Source organism: Photinus pyralis, unplaced genomic scaffold (genome assembly GCF_008802855.1).
Source record: "Photinus pyralis isolate 1611_PpyrPB1 unplaced genomic scaffold, Ppyr1.3 Ppyr1.4_LG4, whole genome shotgun sequence".
In the NCBI taxonomy this organism is placed as follows: Eukaryota; Metazoa; Arthropoda; class Insecta; order Coleoptera; family Lampyridae; genus Photinus; species Photinus pyralis.
Window position 1 is genome coordinate 17,366,552 of NW_022170511.1, and position 18,029 is coordinate 17,384,580.

At 40.3% G+C, this 18,029-nt stretch overlaps 1 protein-coding gene and 1 long non-coding RNA gene across 2 annotated transcripts; one reads left to right on the plus strand and one right to left on the minus strand.

Moving 5' to 3' along the window:
* Window positions 1-230: 230 nt before the first annotated feature.
* Window positions 231-663, minus strand: LOC116168976. Its single transcript, XR_004144893.1, has 3 exons — window positions 484-663; window positions 354-445; window positions 231-304 (listed from the first exon to the last, which is right to left on the minus strand). It is a non-coding gene; the product is annotated as an uncharacterized LOC116168976 (long non-coding RNA).
* An 11,468-nt stretch (window positions 664-12,131) lies between these two features.
* On the plus strand, window positions 12,132-14,120 carry LOC116168971. Its single transcript, XM_031485002.1, has 3 exons — window positions 12,132-12,690; window positions 12,745-13,475; window positions 13,531-14,120. The coding sequence occupies exons 1-3, from the start codon at window positions 12,453-12,455 to the stop codon at window positions 14,053-14,055; spliced, it is 1,494 nt and encodes a 497-aa protein (XP_031340862.1). The 5' UTR covers window positions 12,132-12,452; the 3' UTR covers window positions 14,056-14,120.
* The last annotated feature ends 3,909 nt before the right edge of the window (window positions 14,121-18,029 follow it).

Below are 18,029 nucleotides of genomic sequence, written 5' to 3' on the forward strand. Positions count from 1 at the left end.
CCATCCTGTTGAAACCAACAGTTTCTATCTTTTGTTTTTAATAAAAAAAAATTAAAAACAAACATGCGCTTGCTTTAAAACACAAAACCTGTCTAAGTTGAGTCCTATATCGGCAATAGCGACTTTGAGAATTCTTTCTAGTTGAACCTTACCTCAATGTTTTAACGGGGAAACAGCAGGAGATCTAATTTCCAAGATCATACCAACCAAATTCCAAGAAAAAGTTAATATCTCCTGTTTAAAGTGTTCATACTCAAGTGGCTATCCTCCATTATCGAATTTCCATTTATTGTAGCGTATGTACCTGCAATTTTTAATAAATTAAACTGGATACTTTAAGTCCTTTCTCATACCCGGTGTGACCCCCCACATTTTGTAATTCTGCAACCGGTAATTCTTTATGTTTCGTTCATAGAGAATCTTCCCAACAGAATTTCACATAAAACTAACAAAGTTACTCGTTTATTCGAAGAAATTTATTACCTTTACAAACTACAAGCTTTAGTATTGCACCACATTTACGTCCAATAAAAATCATCCACGAGTTATGAAACAACCTTACATGGTCCTACAACAAACCCCTAATCATATTATGGGAAATCGCTATTGTTTCCCAAAAACATGCAAACAATGCAGCAGCCACTTCGCTTGCATTGTTTTAAATGTGGATCACCGGATGTCATAAACAATATATACTCAAAGTGGCCGGAAAACGGCACTCCTAGATAGAAATTAATAGGCGCATTTAAATAAGGTGACCAAAAAATATGCTATCCTATTGCACCTACTGCAGCCATGCTACAAAATTTAGATGGTGCAAAATTCAATCGACATCCAATCATTCTATTGGCAAGCGCATGTGGAAAAGCAGCAAGGAAGTGCACCGTATTCACCGTACCGTAAAGAGACGTATGCCATTTCAAGATGCCCTTCGGGATAACCAATGCACCGGCTACCTTTCAACGACTGATAAATGTGGCTCTTGGAGACGAGGGAACAATAATTTATATACGTTTTCAGCGTCTTGCTCTATCTAGACCTTAACCCCATTATTTCTCTCAGTCTTGAAAAGCAACTGAAACTATTTGCTACAGCTTTCGACCGATTACGGGCAGGTGGCTAACTGCCGCTAAAATTAAATGCAGTTTTTGCAGGTCGTAATCAAATTACCGAGGCTGAATCGTAGACAGGCCTGAACTTCGGATGGATAACTAAAAAGTGCAAGCGATCTTAGACATCCCTGCCCCTAATAACATATCAGACATTTCATATCATCAAAAAGTGACTGCTTAAACCTTTATTTGCCCGCAAGCTTCCATGTTGAAAACTGAGCCTATAGTCGAAGACAATCACGGAATTAGGTGTGGTAGCTCAATTTTGACTACAGTGTTTTCCACCCCCGTGACTGCTTCATTCACGGAGAAAAATGTTAGTAACAAACAACAAGTCAGTACATACATCAAACGAATCGGTAATTTCCATAAATTAAAATAAAATGATCAAAACTTATATGAATGTTACTTCAGGGACAAGACCAAGTAATCAACATCAATAAACATAAATTAAGCAAGCATTACACCAAAAACGTAAACAATTACAAACAATAGCATAGGTAACGGTACCACATATTATGTAATTCTGCATTGCGCTTAAACCAAGTAACTTTCAAAAACAAAGATTCAAACACACAAAAAATACAAAATGTGGCATACAAAACACAAATACGATATAAAGAAATGCAAAGATTACAACCTGCATTAAAAAAAACACAAAATAATAACAAACATTTGTGGAGCGACGCGTTCACGACCGCCATTCACCAAAACGTAACCCCCGTTCGTGCTCTCCAGATGGCGCAAATCGCTTTGCCCTCCTAAAAATTGCGTGATTGCCAACTCTCAAAAATTTATGTATCGTCGTAAGTTGTATATACAGGGTGGAACCTCTCAACTTTTACGTCAATAGTACCTTATTTTAAATTCTAAACAGTTTATAACATTTCGCAATTTAGATATGCAATTTGGCACTTGCACATTGGTAATTAACCTAGTTATTGCTGTGCACGTTGCTACACCGATCGGTGTTCTACTTTACAATTAATAATAGGTACATATTTTCTAATCATACATTAATTTCTAATTTTCGGCCGGCGTCCCTTCTGTTTAATTTGATGTTAAACATTATCTCTATTTTCATTCTTAATATTTTGAGGATGATTGTTAATTCTTCTGTCGTTGTTCCCTCGCTTGGTATCACTTGATGGATTTTCCTCTATGATGTTTTCCCATCTGCCTTGGTAATACTGCGTACAGTGTTGCCTTCTGATACGTGTAATGCTTTGATTTTGACCCCCGACTGATGTGTTTTAATGTAAGAGCTTGTGGTATGTTCCCAGCTATCTGTGCAGATGTCGTCTCTGTAGTAGTTCTGCAGTGTGACTCGGGTAGGCTTTGGATAGTCTTCTTTTTCATCTTCTGCTAACTGTTGTAGTTTTCTTATGGTTACGTATCGATCTGGATAAGTTCTTGTGTTGAGCTGGCTTTCCAGTGGTAACGACCTGACCATCGCTAGTGATCCTGGGCACCCAAACTTTACAGGATTCTCCTTGAATGGAATCTTGACTGTGGACCTTCCATTTGGCCTGCGTGTAGTTGTTGACTTTCACACTGCCTGTCTTCTTCACCATTAGCCACTGTTACTTCTTCAATTTCCCCTACTGCATCGAATCCATTAGCCGCTGTTGCAGCTTCCATTTCCCACGATTTTGGTAGTTGGTTTTCTTCTCCCATTGTCGCTGTTTTTTGGCTACGTAGACCATAAACTATAGCCACGATCACTTTCACACAGAGTTGGACTGGGTCACTGGGTCACTGGGTCAACTGGGTCACCTGGGTCACTAAATTAAACTGGGTCACTGGGGTCGCTGGGTCACGTCATACTCTTTTCAGTTTAGACCCAGTGACCCAGTTTTGACCCCAGTGACCCAGTTTGACCCAGTGACCAGTTTGACCCCAGTGACCCAACTTGACCCAGTGACCCAGTTTGACCAGTGACCCAGTTTGACCCAGTGACCCAGGTTACCCAGCGACCCAATTTCACCCGGGGACCCAATTTCGACCAGTCACCTAGTTTGATCGAATAACGCAGTTAAGTCAGTGCCCTCGGTTCAAGTGTACAGATTATGAAATAAATGAAATGCTGGTTTGTTGAAAATAATACTCGATTGCTTGACAACTGCCATTTTTGTGATGTTTGCTTTAATACTGCCGTAAAAAGCTTTCCATGTCCCGAATTGTATTAGAATAATGTTATTTCTTTGCTTCAGGGCTTACCAGTTTGCTTACAGGTGTTCATTCACATTTAATTTTTTTCTACTAGTTAGCTTAATCCAAATAAATCTTTTTCTAAATACTTTCATTGACTGCTTGACTACAAACTATAAACAAATGCATTTGATTTTTTTTAGGTATTAGTTCTCTTGAATGAAATTGGGCTACGTGCTTGTTGCCGAATATTATTGAGGAAGTTTTTTTTTAAATTAAAAGTTACTTGAAATTTGTTTTGGATGATACCTAACAATAATTTAATTACTGGGCACCGGGTCAAGACGGGTCACTGAGTAAAGCTGGGTCCAAGATGGGTCACTGGGTCAAGCTGGGTCACCGGGTCAAGCTGGGTCACGGGTCAACTGGGTCACCGGGTCAACCTGGGTGACAGGGTCAAACTGGGTCAAGCTGGGTCACACGGGTCAAGCTGGGTCACCGGGTCAACTGGGTCACCGGGTCACTGAGTCACCGGGTCACTGGGTCAGTAAACTAACTGGGTCACCGGGTCACTGGGTCACTCTATGCTTGACCCAGTCCAACTCTGCTTTCACATAAGCTGTGCTCTCGTAAGGGTTGAAAAATTGAATTTCTTTATGTTGCCATTTTGGACACGGTTGTTTGATACAACGGCATTTGGTTATGCGCTCAATTGCGCCACTTGAATTAAAGCTAGCGCCATTTCGGTTAAGCCGTGGCAAATTTTCAAAAAGTGGGGGGGCCAACTTAACGTTTTTTTGGCCCGTTAGTCTACGTAACTGAAAAACAATAGCGACCTTTCTTATATCCTTAAGAACATGTGTACCCATTTTCAAAGCGACCGGAAGTTTCTAAACAAAGTTATCGTGCACAGGCAGACGGACAGACAAACAGCAGTACAAAATTATAAACTACCTCGAGGATCGTTAACACATGAACAATGCATAATGCATTAACTCCAAACCAAGTAAGTTAATACCTATGAGTTATTGGCAATTATTGCAACCCGAGTTAAAATTGCACAATTAGAACATAACTTCACCGCATACCCATATACATATAGTTCTATAGATCCTAAAAAGGTTTCCCAAAAACTATAATAGCGCAAAGATTTATGTTTACGGCCCATTTTAGCGCATGATGAAAGGTACGATGTAGTAGAAAAAACATGTTAAAAAACGTAACTTTTGAAAACGCTAAGTTAGACCCTCTCCACTTTTTATAAAAATGTGTATGGCTTAACCGTAATGGCGCAATTGAACGCATAACCAGATGTTTCTAGTGGCACAAATACCGGTAGCAAAATGGGTTATGGCTTTGAATATAAAATATAGGCTAGATTATGGGGAGTTCCGTTCACTTGGCCCCTCCCAAATATATTTATGCCCCCCCCCACTTTTTGAAAATTTGTGACGGCTTAACCGTAATGGCGCTAGCTTTCAAGTGGCGCAGTTGAGCGCATAACCAAATGTACCGTGACCTAGTTACAAGCGACAAAATACGCACTGGGGGGGGGGGGTACGTTCACTTGACCCCTCCCAAATGTTTTTTAGGATTTTTAAAAAACGATAATGGCGCAAGAGTTATTATGTGGGGGACTAGGGGACCGAAAAGTACCTACTTTTTGGACAGTTACCATGGTAATACCGACGACTCCCGAAATTGCCCATTTTTGTACCAACAAGTGTAACAAAATAGCGTCTTATTCAGGTGGTTGGAGAAAAAGAATATTTCTTCAGATAATCACGTTCAAAACTACGGCCTCAATCTTGAAACACCCGATAAAAGCTATCGTATCATCATACAGCATAATATGTGCATGTATTGCGTGATCCAAATTGGAATAGCGGCAACTCAAAATAATCTGTTAAAGTATATTGAAGTAATTAGCCATTGTATTAATTATTGGGGTTGCGTGGAAGAGATGAAACACCCTCACAATAAAAAATTAATAAAGAGATACCTACGTTAAGGGTACCTAATACGGCTGTGTATCTTTCCTTCGCATACTTTTAATTAAAAATCCTCTATATACTTGTTTATATTAAACTCTATGCAAAAGTAAACAGCAATATTCTGATGGAAATTCTGATAAAAAGGAAAGCAGAGCTTTAATTTAAAACCGCCTTAAAAAACGTGAGGTTAAGTGAAACATTTTTTTTGTAATCCAACGAAATGATAAAAGATTTTAGCGGCCAAAGTATAAGCAGTAGGTACATTTTATGGAAATTGTGGGGGAAATCGATCAGGTATAGCGCACCGTGAATGTGTGAGTAAGTAGGTTAGAAAAGAAGACATTTTTATAGACGACTAATTAATTTGGGTATCACTTTGATTGGATACTTCATCTGAACTTAAGAAATCGATAGGTGGTAAAGTAGGTAGCATGTGAAGTGCAGGAGTAGGAACGAATTGTCAGCATTTGGTCTTGCAGATCCATAAATTTTACGAGTTTTGGAATAGTTCTCCAGCTTTCAGTTGGAAATGAACAACGTCTGAGAGCTTTTATCGCGCATTATTCGGTCATAAAATTTGTAAATTTCATGTAGATATTATGGTATAAAAAGTCGAAATTAGTCCACAGAACGTTGAACACTATCTTTGTTTTAATAGTCTATAATTTTTATATTTTTAGGCAGCAATCCACAGAGCAGCCTTGGTCATTCGCGAACGTAATTTTATTTCATTTAAATCGACATCGTAACTTGAAACCGTTGACTATTACTACAGGCTTTGATTCTAGATGCTAGAAACCTAGGTTTTATTTGCAGACTACGCGTTGTTAAAAAAAGTATATTCCCAAGTGTGGACGTGTTTATTTATGCGAATGAATATAGTAGGTATATTTTTATCTATTTGTGCAGGGTATTTATACAAAGAGCGAAAAAATGGTATATGCATTTAGTCGTTTATTATAAAAGATACTTGAACCTTTTTTGTGCGTACCAATTGTCAGAATGTATCATAGAATAAAGAAGCGAGGTGCGAGATCAGTAAGGACATTCGATAACTTTCTCTTGATAAAGCACGTCCTAAACACATAAGGCACATTTACACTGCACCAATAAAGGAAAATTAAAAGGTATATCAATATGAACCATAATCACCGATAAAAAATTTGGTTCCAATTGGTTCGGCCGTTTAGCCGGAAATGAGAGTACAGACTGACCGATCCACAGACCGACCGACCGACAGACTGATAGGCCTACAGACTACAAACTATTTAACAAAATTCTACACATTTGAACTAGGGTCAAGGATTTATAACACCATTGTAAATAATATAGCTGAGCAATGAGCATAAGTGCTACTCCGCTAAAGGATTGAGTTGTTCAGTAACCAAGGGAGTACGTAACGTCAAGCTCAATCCGCTGTATGACGGCCTTCAGGTGAGAATCCAAACTAAATACCATACCCTCGTGTTTGTCCCGTACGAGACGACCCCTAATAGTGCATAGACCTAGGGATAGACGGATCCTCGTAGTCGAGTTACCGGAAGTTGCGACAACACGCTGCTTTGGCCGAAATGGGAGGTTATGGCTCCACCACCATGATCAATCGTCTGTGTTGTCGAGCCAACTGGGTGAACATTTGGAAGAAGACGGAAGCGGAAACCAAGCCTATATGGCTCTGACGCTGGATAAACAGCCCTTTATTGGGTGGTGAGTGGGATGGCGGGAGGACGAAATTTCATGCGTCTGACATGGATGACACAAACAAACCCAATAAACTAGGGGGACCATCCCAGGATACTCCTCAAATTTTGCAACCGAGCCGACTTTGTAGTTCAATGGTAAAGCGTTGGGCTACATAACCAGAGGTTGGGTGTTCGAACCTGGATCGAGGTAAGATTTTTTCATCTGTGACAGAGATGGGAATTTCCTTAGATCAGTCTCGAGCATTCTGCCGACTACTCAGAATTAGGTTTTCCTGCAGTTTTCTTAGTTCATAAGGTAAATACCGGACTAGCATAGAACAACTTAAGACCTTCTGCAGAGGCACCTCTAAAAAGCATTATGCGGTCACTCTGTAATTGAGCGCAAGCCTGTTGAGGACCCAGAACAAGGGAGGGATAGTAAATAAACACACCCAAGCGTGAAAACTCATCTCCAGCGCTGAACAGAAGAGGAAAAAGAAGGCAAGACGGGCCCAAATAGATCTAACTGCGCCAACAATCACCTCCAAACCATCCCCTTTCGTAACTCAACCTTGACCCAGAGGCAGGCTCCTAGAGCTAACTCCGGTCAGGCGGGCGAACGAGTAGGCGGAGAGAAAATGAGGCAGAGGTCGACCCAACCGCCGACGTAGAAGGGCAGACCAAAGCCCCAACCAAAGGCGGATTTCAGTAAGGCTGGAGCAACGCGCAGTAGCTACAAGCAAGCTGTTGAAAGGCAACTCAAAGTAGCAATTATATATAGATACCGTAGGATAACGGCTAACCAGGCGGATATGGTACGAAATCACTTGGTCAAAGTTCTTTACCAACATCTGTTCACCCTAAAAGGCGCTACACTAGTACCCACGTTTAGGGGTTGAAGCTATTAGGCCGAGATCCTAAGAATCTCGTGCGAGAACAACCATTCCCTTGAGTGGTTGAAAGAGGTGGCAACCTCCCACATGAAGATGCAGAATTCCTGAGCAAAAGTAGGCAGGTGGTGTCTCTTCCACACAACCGCAAAGGATCAACCTCAAGAGAGGCTGATGGTTTTCGGCATTGAGGAGAAGGACCAAACTAACCTAATCGCCAGGGGGAAAGCTAAGTTATGGGTTTTCCACTTTAAAGGTGACGTTTGGTAACCCCGCTGAAACTTAGGTGGTGAATGCGTCAGTACAACCACCACAACACACCAGCAGCTGCCACAGAGGCAACTGCAATAAGCTACGCCCAGGCTGCCAAGGCAACCTGTGTTCAGTGGTTACTCCAACGTCAGCAACTTGTCAAATCGAGGGTTTCTGCCCTTGGGGGCACAAAAGAAACCGTTTTCTTTGACACACGGCAAGAAGGTAACCTCCTTCATTCCTACGGAGAATGAATGGGGGGTTTCCAGTCAGATGGTCAATGTGGCGAGGTTGACCTGGACGGTGAAATCTTTCTCAGCATACAAATCACTAGGATTGGACGGTTTACTACCAGCCCTCCAGCAATAGGGACTGGATGTCATCTACCTAGTGAGAATATATAAGGGATGGGATGGAGGGAGATAGAAATTGTCTTTATCCCCAAACCTCGTAAATATGATTACACTACCCCTAAAGTATCAGCCGAATTAGTTTGATGTGTTTTCTTATTAAGACACATTTGAAAAACTGTGCGATAGATACATAAGGGATACGGCGCTAACAGGGTTTCCTCTGCACCCTAACTAACCAACACGCATACTCCCCAAGACCTACAAAGTCAGCCCACTGCACCGCGTTGTAGGGCGGGTTGAGAGATCGCTGGGCTATGAACAGTCCACTCTGGGAGTTTTCATAGATACAGAAGGGGATTTTGACAGGACAACCTGCGAAACAATAGAAATGGTTTACGCCACCACGGTGCCGGCGTAACAAAAGTTGTGCGAGGCTGTATTGCGCCGCTGCTGAATAATAAGGTGCACAGTAGTGAAAGGATGGCCTCGGGGTGGGGTGCTATCACAACTTCTGTGGAACTCAACTGTAAACAGTCTCCTCAGTCGCCTCAATGACAGTGGAAGGGCCGGATTTACGTACCAGGGGAACCAGAGCAACAGCTTGTGGCCAGAGTTGGACTGGGTCAACCATAGAGTGACCCAGTGACCCGGTGACCCAGTTAGTTTACTGACCCGGTGACCCAGTGACCCGGTGACCCAGTTAACCCGGTGACCCAGTTTGACCCGGTGACCCAGCTTGACCCGGTGACCCAGTTTGACCCGGTGACCCATCTTGACCCAGCTTTACTCAGTGACCCATCTTGACCCGGTGCCCCAGTAATTAAATTATTGTTAGGTATCATCCAAAACAATTTCAAGTAACTTTTAATTTAAAAAAAAACTTCCTCAATAATATTCGCCAACAAGCACGTAGCCCAATTTCATTCAAGAGAACTAATACCTCAAAAAAATCAAATGCATTTGTTTATAGTTTGTAGTCATTTAGTCAATGAAAGTATTTAGAGAAACGATTTATTTGGATTAAGCTAACTAGTAGAAAAAAATTAAATGAGAATGAATACCTGTAACCAAACTGGTAAGCCCTGAAGCAAAGAAATGAAGGAGGGAACTGTTTAGAAATAACATTACTCTAATACAATTCGGGACATGGAAAGTTTTTGACGGCAGTATTAAAGCAAACATCACAGAAATGGCAGTTGTCAAGCAATCGAGTATTATTTTCAACAAACCAGCATTTCATTTATTTCATAATCTGTACACTTGAACCGAGGGTACTGACTTAACTGCGTTATTCGATCAAACTAGGTGACTGGGTCGAATTGGGTCCCCGGGTGAAATTGGGTCGCTGGGTCAAACTGGGTCACTGGGTCAAGTTGGGTCACTGGGTCAAACTGGGTCACTGGGTCTAACTGAAAAGAGTATGACGTGACCCAACGACCCAGTGACCCAGTTTAATTTAGTGACCCAGGTGACCCAGTTGACCCGGTGACCCAGTGACCCAGTCCAACTCTGCTTGTGGCCCCCCAACCCAAGTGGCCCCAGTGAAAAGCGTAGAGAATGTTGTAAAATGGTTTGGTATATGTTACCTACTCTTGAAGTTTACTACGTTTAGTAAACATTTTGTAAACTGATCCGTGTAGAGATAGGGGCCCCATCCCTTTCTCGTGGGGGCTCCTAAAGGTGTAAATCCGGCCATGAAACAGTGGCTACTACACGGAAAATTTGAGGATACTCTATGCAGACTGATGCAATCACCCCTTAGAGCTAGAGGGTCTTCGAACTCCCCTGCTATTCCAAGTGCACCTCCAATATTCAAAGTCTGTGAAATATTTAGGAATCATACTTGACAAAAAAACTGAATTGGACCAAACATATCCAACTCAAAACCGGAATAGCAAATAGGGCTTTCTGGAAAGGTCGCTGCGCAATTGGGAGACCATCCCCGAAAGCTGTCTCATGGTGGCAAACCTATGCTCTGCTATGGAGCAATAATTGTCTGGTGGTCTAGAACCAGACTCTCCACAACCGTGGCACTTCTTAATCATGTGCAAAGACTTGCGTGCCTTGCTTGCACGGGCGCGATGCGAACAACTCCCACAGCCGTCATGGAGGCCTCTCTGGATCTGCCTCCACGTGACAGAGCAGGCTACGCTGGCAACCTTGCGTCAGGAAAATAAGAGGGTCTTGATAAATGAGGTACTGAAGAGGGCTACTCTCGAATTCTGGGCGAGGCAATTCAGCGATTGCCTATCCTAGAAGGGCGATCGGACCCACTCACTATTCAATTCATATTAGGGAAACACTTACATTTTTCTGGATGAGGATGTGGCATCCCAACAAGACATATTCATTCATCTTCACGGATGGATCTAAAACAATGGAAGGAACAGGGACTAGTATTTACCCCACAGAACTGAACTTCCATATCACCCAACCACTAAGCAAACTTCATACTGTATTCCAATCAGAGTTGGTGGGACTAACGCTCAGTGCAAGGAAGTTCTTAAGCATAACATAAAGAACAACTCTCCAGTGACAGCAGGGCTGCTCTGCAGGCACTTGGTTACTGTAAAATTACCTGTGGATCAAGTAGCAAGCAGCAACACCACTGAGCTCATATGCTTAAACGGCAGGTAATAAGAAAGCCAGTCAGTTATCACGACTGGCCTCAAAACAGATGTTTTATGGTCCAGAACCGGCTCTTCCACTTACAGTTGCAACTGTAAACAACTTAGTAACTCAAGACACCCAAACCCAACACAGGGCTAAGTGGAACACGATGTTAGACTGCCGCCATGCGAGAGAAGCCTTCAAGGGACCATCTCGCAGCATAATGCGTTTTTGCACAGGGCTATCAAGAAAGAACCTGAGATTAATCGTGGGCAAACTTTCTGGGCACTTCAAACTAAACAAACACATGCACCGCATGGGTTGGTAGAATCACCATCTTGTAGAGGATGTTACACAGACGATTAGATGGCACACCACATACTTTGTCAATGTCCCGCTCTATTCCAACTAAGGCGATCCATGTTAGGGTTCCCCTAACCGGACATGGCTACGGTTATCACCGCCTCTCTTTCCGGCATTCTAAGGTTCATCACACGTGTGGAATGGCTTAACTGACGTTGAGGCGCCTGACCAGTCAAGGCGGTAGTACAAAGAGCCCGGATACGCATAGACCCTGTGCGCCCTCCTATCGTAATCCAGAATCCCTCCACTAAAGCAAAAGTGCCGAATGGCATTTGTAAATTAGCAAAAACATTCTATGATCTTTAGACTTCTGTGCCTGCGTGGTGCAACTTAGTCTCACCAGCGGGTAGCTGACGTCACAGCTCTACTCTTTCTCTTTTCTTCACGTATTGTTTCCTAGCCTCTTTCCAATCACGAAATTATTTTGCCCATCCCTCGGCGAATTCATTTTTCTGAATCTTTTGTTTCTGGCACGTATATTATAAGTAAAACATAAAATATGCCTATCATATATTGTCAAAATTTTGCAAAATGTGAAAAAATACTCGAGCACGTAGAACATTTTTTATTCCAACGTATGTACATCAAATTTTTTATTACAAAATTTGTTCAAGACAGCAGAAAGATGCCTGCAGATGTCAAGTAAATGGAAATGGGATGAGGACATTTCGCCCCCCACAACTCGCCCCCGGACATTTCGCCCCCGGACATTTCGCCCCCGGACTTTTCGCTCCTCTGCGACATTTCGCACCTAAAAGTTGATTTAAATTTTGACATATTTGTTTAGACTTCTAGATTAATTTCGATATTGACATTGACCAAAGTAATTAAGCTTAGCGAATTAAATAATAGATTACCTACATAATGCCAATTGCAAAGTAATTGCGATATTTTATGTGCAATTATGATAATAGCATCTTAATCAACTGACGGTGCTTAAGACCCCATTAATTTCCAATATCATTGGGAATTTATAGGTCCACATGCTGAAGAATGGCATAGGTTTAATGGGTTGATAATGACATCTTAATGATCAGGGCGCGAAATGATTCAGGCATTAACTATAAGATACTCCATCAGGGCCAATTTATCGGTTAGTTTAACACTTGAATCGTTTGAAGTTACACCGATCATGTCGTTTGTTACATCAAGTAGAGATGGTAGGAAATTTATTGATGACAATAATTTTGTGTATGTGTTTTCGAAGAAAAGTGCAAATAAAGAAAACTCTATATGGGTTTGTGAAAAAAGAGGTCTATGTAAAGGTCGCATCTGGACAATAGGTAAGTTCTATGTTTATCCTTAATATACATATTCTCATAAGTAATACATTTTAGCTAACAGAGTAGAAGTTGTCCGTATAGTAACACCTCACAACCATGCTGCAGAAGCAACAAGGGGTCCAGTGTTAAATATTCTGAGTCGTGTGAAAGAGCGAGCGCGTGATACAGAAGAAACTCCTCAGCAAATATTGGCAACGAATCTGCAGAATGTGCATAGGAATATTATGGCGAAATTGCCGAGACAGGACGCCATCAAACGTACAATTCGCCGACAACGCAATCAGCAAGGTCTCCCGGAGTTACCAACAGATCTGGAACACTTGAATATTCCCCTACAATATCGTGTAATTGAAGTAGATGGCTTGGAGCAACAGTTCCTAAAGTACGATTCCCAAGACACTCTGCTACCTGATAGGATATTAATTTTTGCCACAGATGATAATTTAAATATGCTAAACAGAAGTGATAGCTGGTATGGAGATGGAACATTTTCTGTAGCTCCAAATTTATTTTTTCAATTATATACTATCCATGTTGAGCAATATGGAACCGTGACACCTGCCATTTACGCCCTGCTACCAAACAAAACCAAGGAAACTTATCAGAAGTTACTCCAACAATTAAAAAATTTGATACCTGGGCTGTTGCCAACTAGGGTACTGCTTGACTTTGAAGCAGCGGCAATGGGAGCATTTTCCGAAGAATTTGAAGGCATTGCGGTATCCGGGTGTTTTTTCCATTTATGCCAAAATGTATGGCGAAGAGTACAGTCGGAGGGATTACAGGTAATTTACTAATTTTCTTTCTATATTTTTCTTACTTATTTTTCTCTTTTCGCAGATGTTATACCAAGGAAATCATGATTTTGCTCAATGGGTGCGGATGATCCCAGCCATTGCTTTTGTGCCTCCACATCGAGTTTTGGAGGCATTTGATGAGTTAGTGGAGTATGAAAATTTTCCACCAGAGGCCCAACCGATTGTGGATTATTTTGAGGATATCTACATCGGCCGCCGTGCTCGCAGACAGAGACGTCCACCCATTTTTTCTATTGAGATGTGGAACATGTACCAACGTACTTTGGATGGCCGCCATCGAACCAATAACAACATTGAAGGTTGGCATCGAGGTTTCCAAAGTGTGTGTGATACTTCACCAAATGTTTTTAAGTTCATTGAATCTCTGAAAAAGCAGCAAACAATTCATGCTTACCAAATTAATCAATTTATAACTGGAGCACCACCACCGCGACCAAATAAACGCTACGCTACTATTTCGGCTCGTATCCATGTAATAGTTAATGACTACGATAATAGAAACATTATAGATTATTTAAGAGGAATTTCCAATAATTTTGCATTTTAGTTTGTAACTTTTTTTAAATTTTCGTGTTAGCTGGTAACTGTTTGAAATAAATCTTTTATAAAGTAATGATCACGTGTGTTTATTATTCGATAAGCTAATATCATAATTCATCATACCTATAGAATACTGTAAGTAAAATATAATATACTAATAGAGACTACAAATATGCCAAACATTAACCATTGGGGGGCGAAGTGTCCCAGGGGGCGAACTGTCTCAGGGGGCGAACTGTCCGGCGGCTAATTGCGGGGGGCGAACTGTCCGGGGGCGAGTTGTGGGGGGCGAAATGTCCTAAAACCAATGGAAATGTACCATTCAATTACAATTTTTTACCTCACATACCTATCCCTTGAAGCAGAAAAGCACTCTTCCAGGGGCCGTGATTTACAAACGCGCTTATTAAAATTTAATTTAAAGCGTTTCTGATTCGTATTCATAAACGTCATTCGCATTTCCAATTTTACATGCTTTGCGTAGTTGTACACGCATATATTAACGCATACCTGAGCTCTTAAGCACGATTTGTTAAAAGTTTCCATCCTTCTTGGCAATATGAAATGTGGTTTAATCAATTATACTGCTCTCGTGTAGGAAGTTAAAAAATAAAAGCGTAAAGTTAGAATCGAAAGTAACCTTATTTCTGATATAATTCTCTTTATATATAGGGTGTTCCATATCCATGGGTTCTCAAAGTCGATTTAGTAATGGTTTGTCACATTTAAGAATTTACACTAAGAATACCCATCAGAACTACTAAAATTATATATTGTTTTATTTATTTATTATTTATTATATTTTGCACAATATTCTAAAGCCTATACTACAAAACGTCCTCAAATTGTTAATTTTATTTGACTTGAACAGTAAGCGTAGTGGTCTAAGGAGGCTAATGTTCCATATTATGTCTAACTAGTACGACAGATGCATCCTGGGTAATAACCTTCATGTTGTGAGTATCCTGTTTTAACACTCCTTACTCCAACATTTAAACCGTTACTAGTGATACAAGTCAAGTGCGGCACCGTTGATTGAGTCTCAGTGAGACCTACCACTCTCTATTCATGAGTACCGATTCTCGCCACTCCATTTTGAAGATATAACGTTTTAACTCCACCAATACATACATGTGTTTTGTCAAAACCTCCAGATTTCTCTTTGCGACTATCGACACTCTTTCTAAAAAGCGTCATATCTCCGTTACTATAGTGACTCGACCAGGTTGCATACATCTTGAGAAGATTTACACTTTCCCTTTATAAGTAATACGAACTTCCAACACTCCCTTCCTTTAATTCAAAAGATAGGAACAAATGAGTTTACCATTTTATTTCCGAATTTTAATATTTTTACAATAATGGTAACTTTTATATACTATTCCACTTGAAATACTTTAGAAGGTCCCGTTTTATGGTTTTGGAATGCGTTTCACTCCCTATCAGTTATGATCAGGGTTATGATAAGAATAATATTCAGATTTTTCTTATATAAAAATGTTACTCTAAAGCTCTGCCTTTCTACAGTTAGTGTCGTTAGTAAAAGCTGGACCCTTGCACGTTTGCTTGCGTTTATTTACTGATATTATGATAACATTTAACAAGACCGCTTGCGTTTATCATCTTGGGATCATAACGATTGTGCTCGCGTCTGCCCTTCACTTTGTTTTAAGGATATATTCGAAATCCTTAGTATCAAAAACCACATTTTACCTCACAAGTTAATAAAGTTATTATCGCCAAGTTTGGAGAATGTGTTGCTGCATGATAATTTGTACAGTTCTTTTCTTTAACTAATTTATGTCAATCTAAAAGTGAATCTGCGTTTTATCATACCTTTCACTATCCACACATCATCCAACAGTTTTATCTACATTCTTGGATGTTTCTGATCGAAAATTTTGGTTTGTAGGCAATAGGTACAAAAATCGTAAAGATCTGCAGTGCAGAAATACGTTAAAAAATGGGTGAAAGGAATAGGGAGAATGCAAAAAATGCAAGTGCTATAAATTTTCATATAATATGGTGCACTAATGATCACTGAGCATGGAAATGAAAGAATTTTTTCAAAACAAGCCAGCGTTTTCTCAAAATTTGGGAAAGAAGTTTGAATTTCGTGACGCGGTCCAGAAACGTTTTCTAATTGGGTGACGTCACAAGCGCGCTTCAAGCCCCACCTCCAAATGATCTAATAAGATGTAAAGCGCCTGGAACGTTAATATCCGGAATAGCTGTTTTGTTTATATGTTTTGTGAGCACCCAGTGATGTTTCTCACAAATTCTGATGTTATAGAAACATGAAACCGGGATTACAGAGAGGCAACGCGCATAACTTAGCACACATTGATGTACCAATAGTGTGCGATTACTACTCAGTGCTCAGTCATCTAACAACTTACACTAACATGATCTTCACTGCAATAGAGTACACAGTTTTTTTATACCTCTGATACATAGCGCAGTTAACATGCAGCTGAACACCGGTTTTTCTTTTTTTTTGTGGGTACCTACCCTATCTTTTGAAACCGCGTTACAAATATTTTATCGGGTGCCGTTGCTGTTGTATTTTGTCATGGGCAATTTTTAAGTCACCTAAGGTTTATTGCAGGCAATATTCATTGGCGATGTACGTCGTACTGGCTCAACACCGACTCTTGCGTATATACGTGACCAAAACTGCATAAATTTAAAGTAATTAAGTATGGGATCGCACTTCGTTGTGCCTATAATTTAAAAGTAACAAGATTAGGTTTAGGCACATGACCTTTCTAAAAATAGTTCGTAAAGCGTAATGCAAGATTTTCGTAAGTTAAGTAATCAGACTAATTAAACATACTAATTTTTCAATTAACAAACGATATGTAAGTATATAAATTTATTCCACAGCATATAGTTAACATTTATCTACATAGTATCGGTATTATTACTTAAAATATAAAATAGGGGAGTAATATTAAACCGTAACGTCCTGTAACTAACGCGAAAAGAATTGAAGTTTCATCTTTTCGTTACCGGTGCGATCATGTATCTCTTGCACCATTGTTTATTCATTTACTTCCACTTATTGAATGGCAATATTTTAATTTTAAACGACTTCCATTCATTTATTATAAGCAACTTTACATAGCGCGCTCAGAGAATAGCGCGCTACTGACGTCAAAGTGAGTAGTCTCGCTCCAGGGTACGTTTTCTAGCCTCTCGCGGTTAGCAATTAGAAACTTCCTCTTAAATTAGTTAATAATTTTTTTTCGATTTTTTTATAGGTGCTATATGTATTAATGAAATGAGTAGAACCCATTTGTAGCAAAACTTAAAAATGTGAATTCTCCCTATTAACTTTCCCTTCTCAAAATTGGACAACTGGCCCATTTTAATAGAATCAGTGAATTCAATCTGTTAAACGCTACTTGAAATGTACGAAACATCGACGTGTGGCCCAAATCATTCAAAAAATATCGAGGAACCATTTAAGAAATAAATGGGTACATAAGGAATTTAACGACCTTCTGGAGCTGAACAAAGAGTTTTTTAGCAGTATGATAAAATTTTGCAACAATTTTCAGTTTCATCATGAATTACTTCCTGAGATGCTGTTTTTCAAAGTAAAACTTGCATAACTGTCGTCACATACGACAACCAATTGATCTCAGATTTTGCATATTAGTGGTGCCAAATAAAACTTTTGAAAGGGGGGGGGGGAGTACACGTTCTACCATTCATGGTATTATAATGAAAGATCTGATCGAAATCAATTGGTTTGTACAAACTATAACTTTCACGCGGGACTTTTCGAGATCAGTGACGGAGCCTGAAGGAAGGGGGGGGGGGGATTAAATTCAAAGGTCTCAACGAAACGACCTCTTATCGTGATCGGGTATATTCCCTTATATCTTCAGAACGGATTGTCGGAAGAGGGCGATTGGGACGCCTGGAAAAAATATATCCATTGGTGAAAACTTTGAGAGCGAATATCTCGAAAAC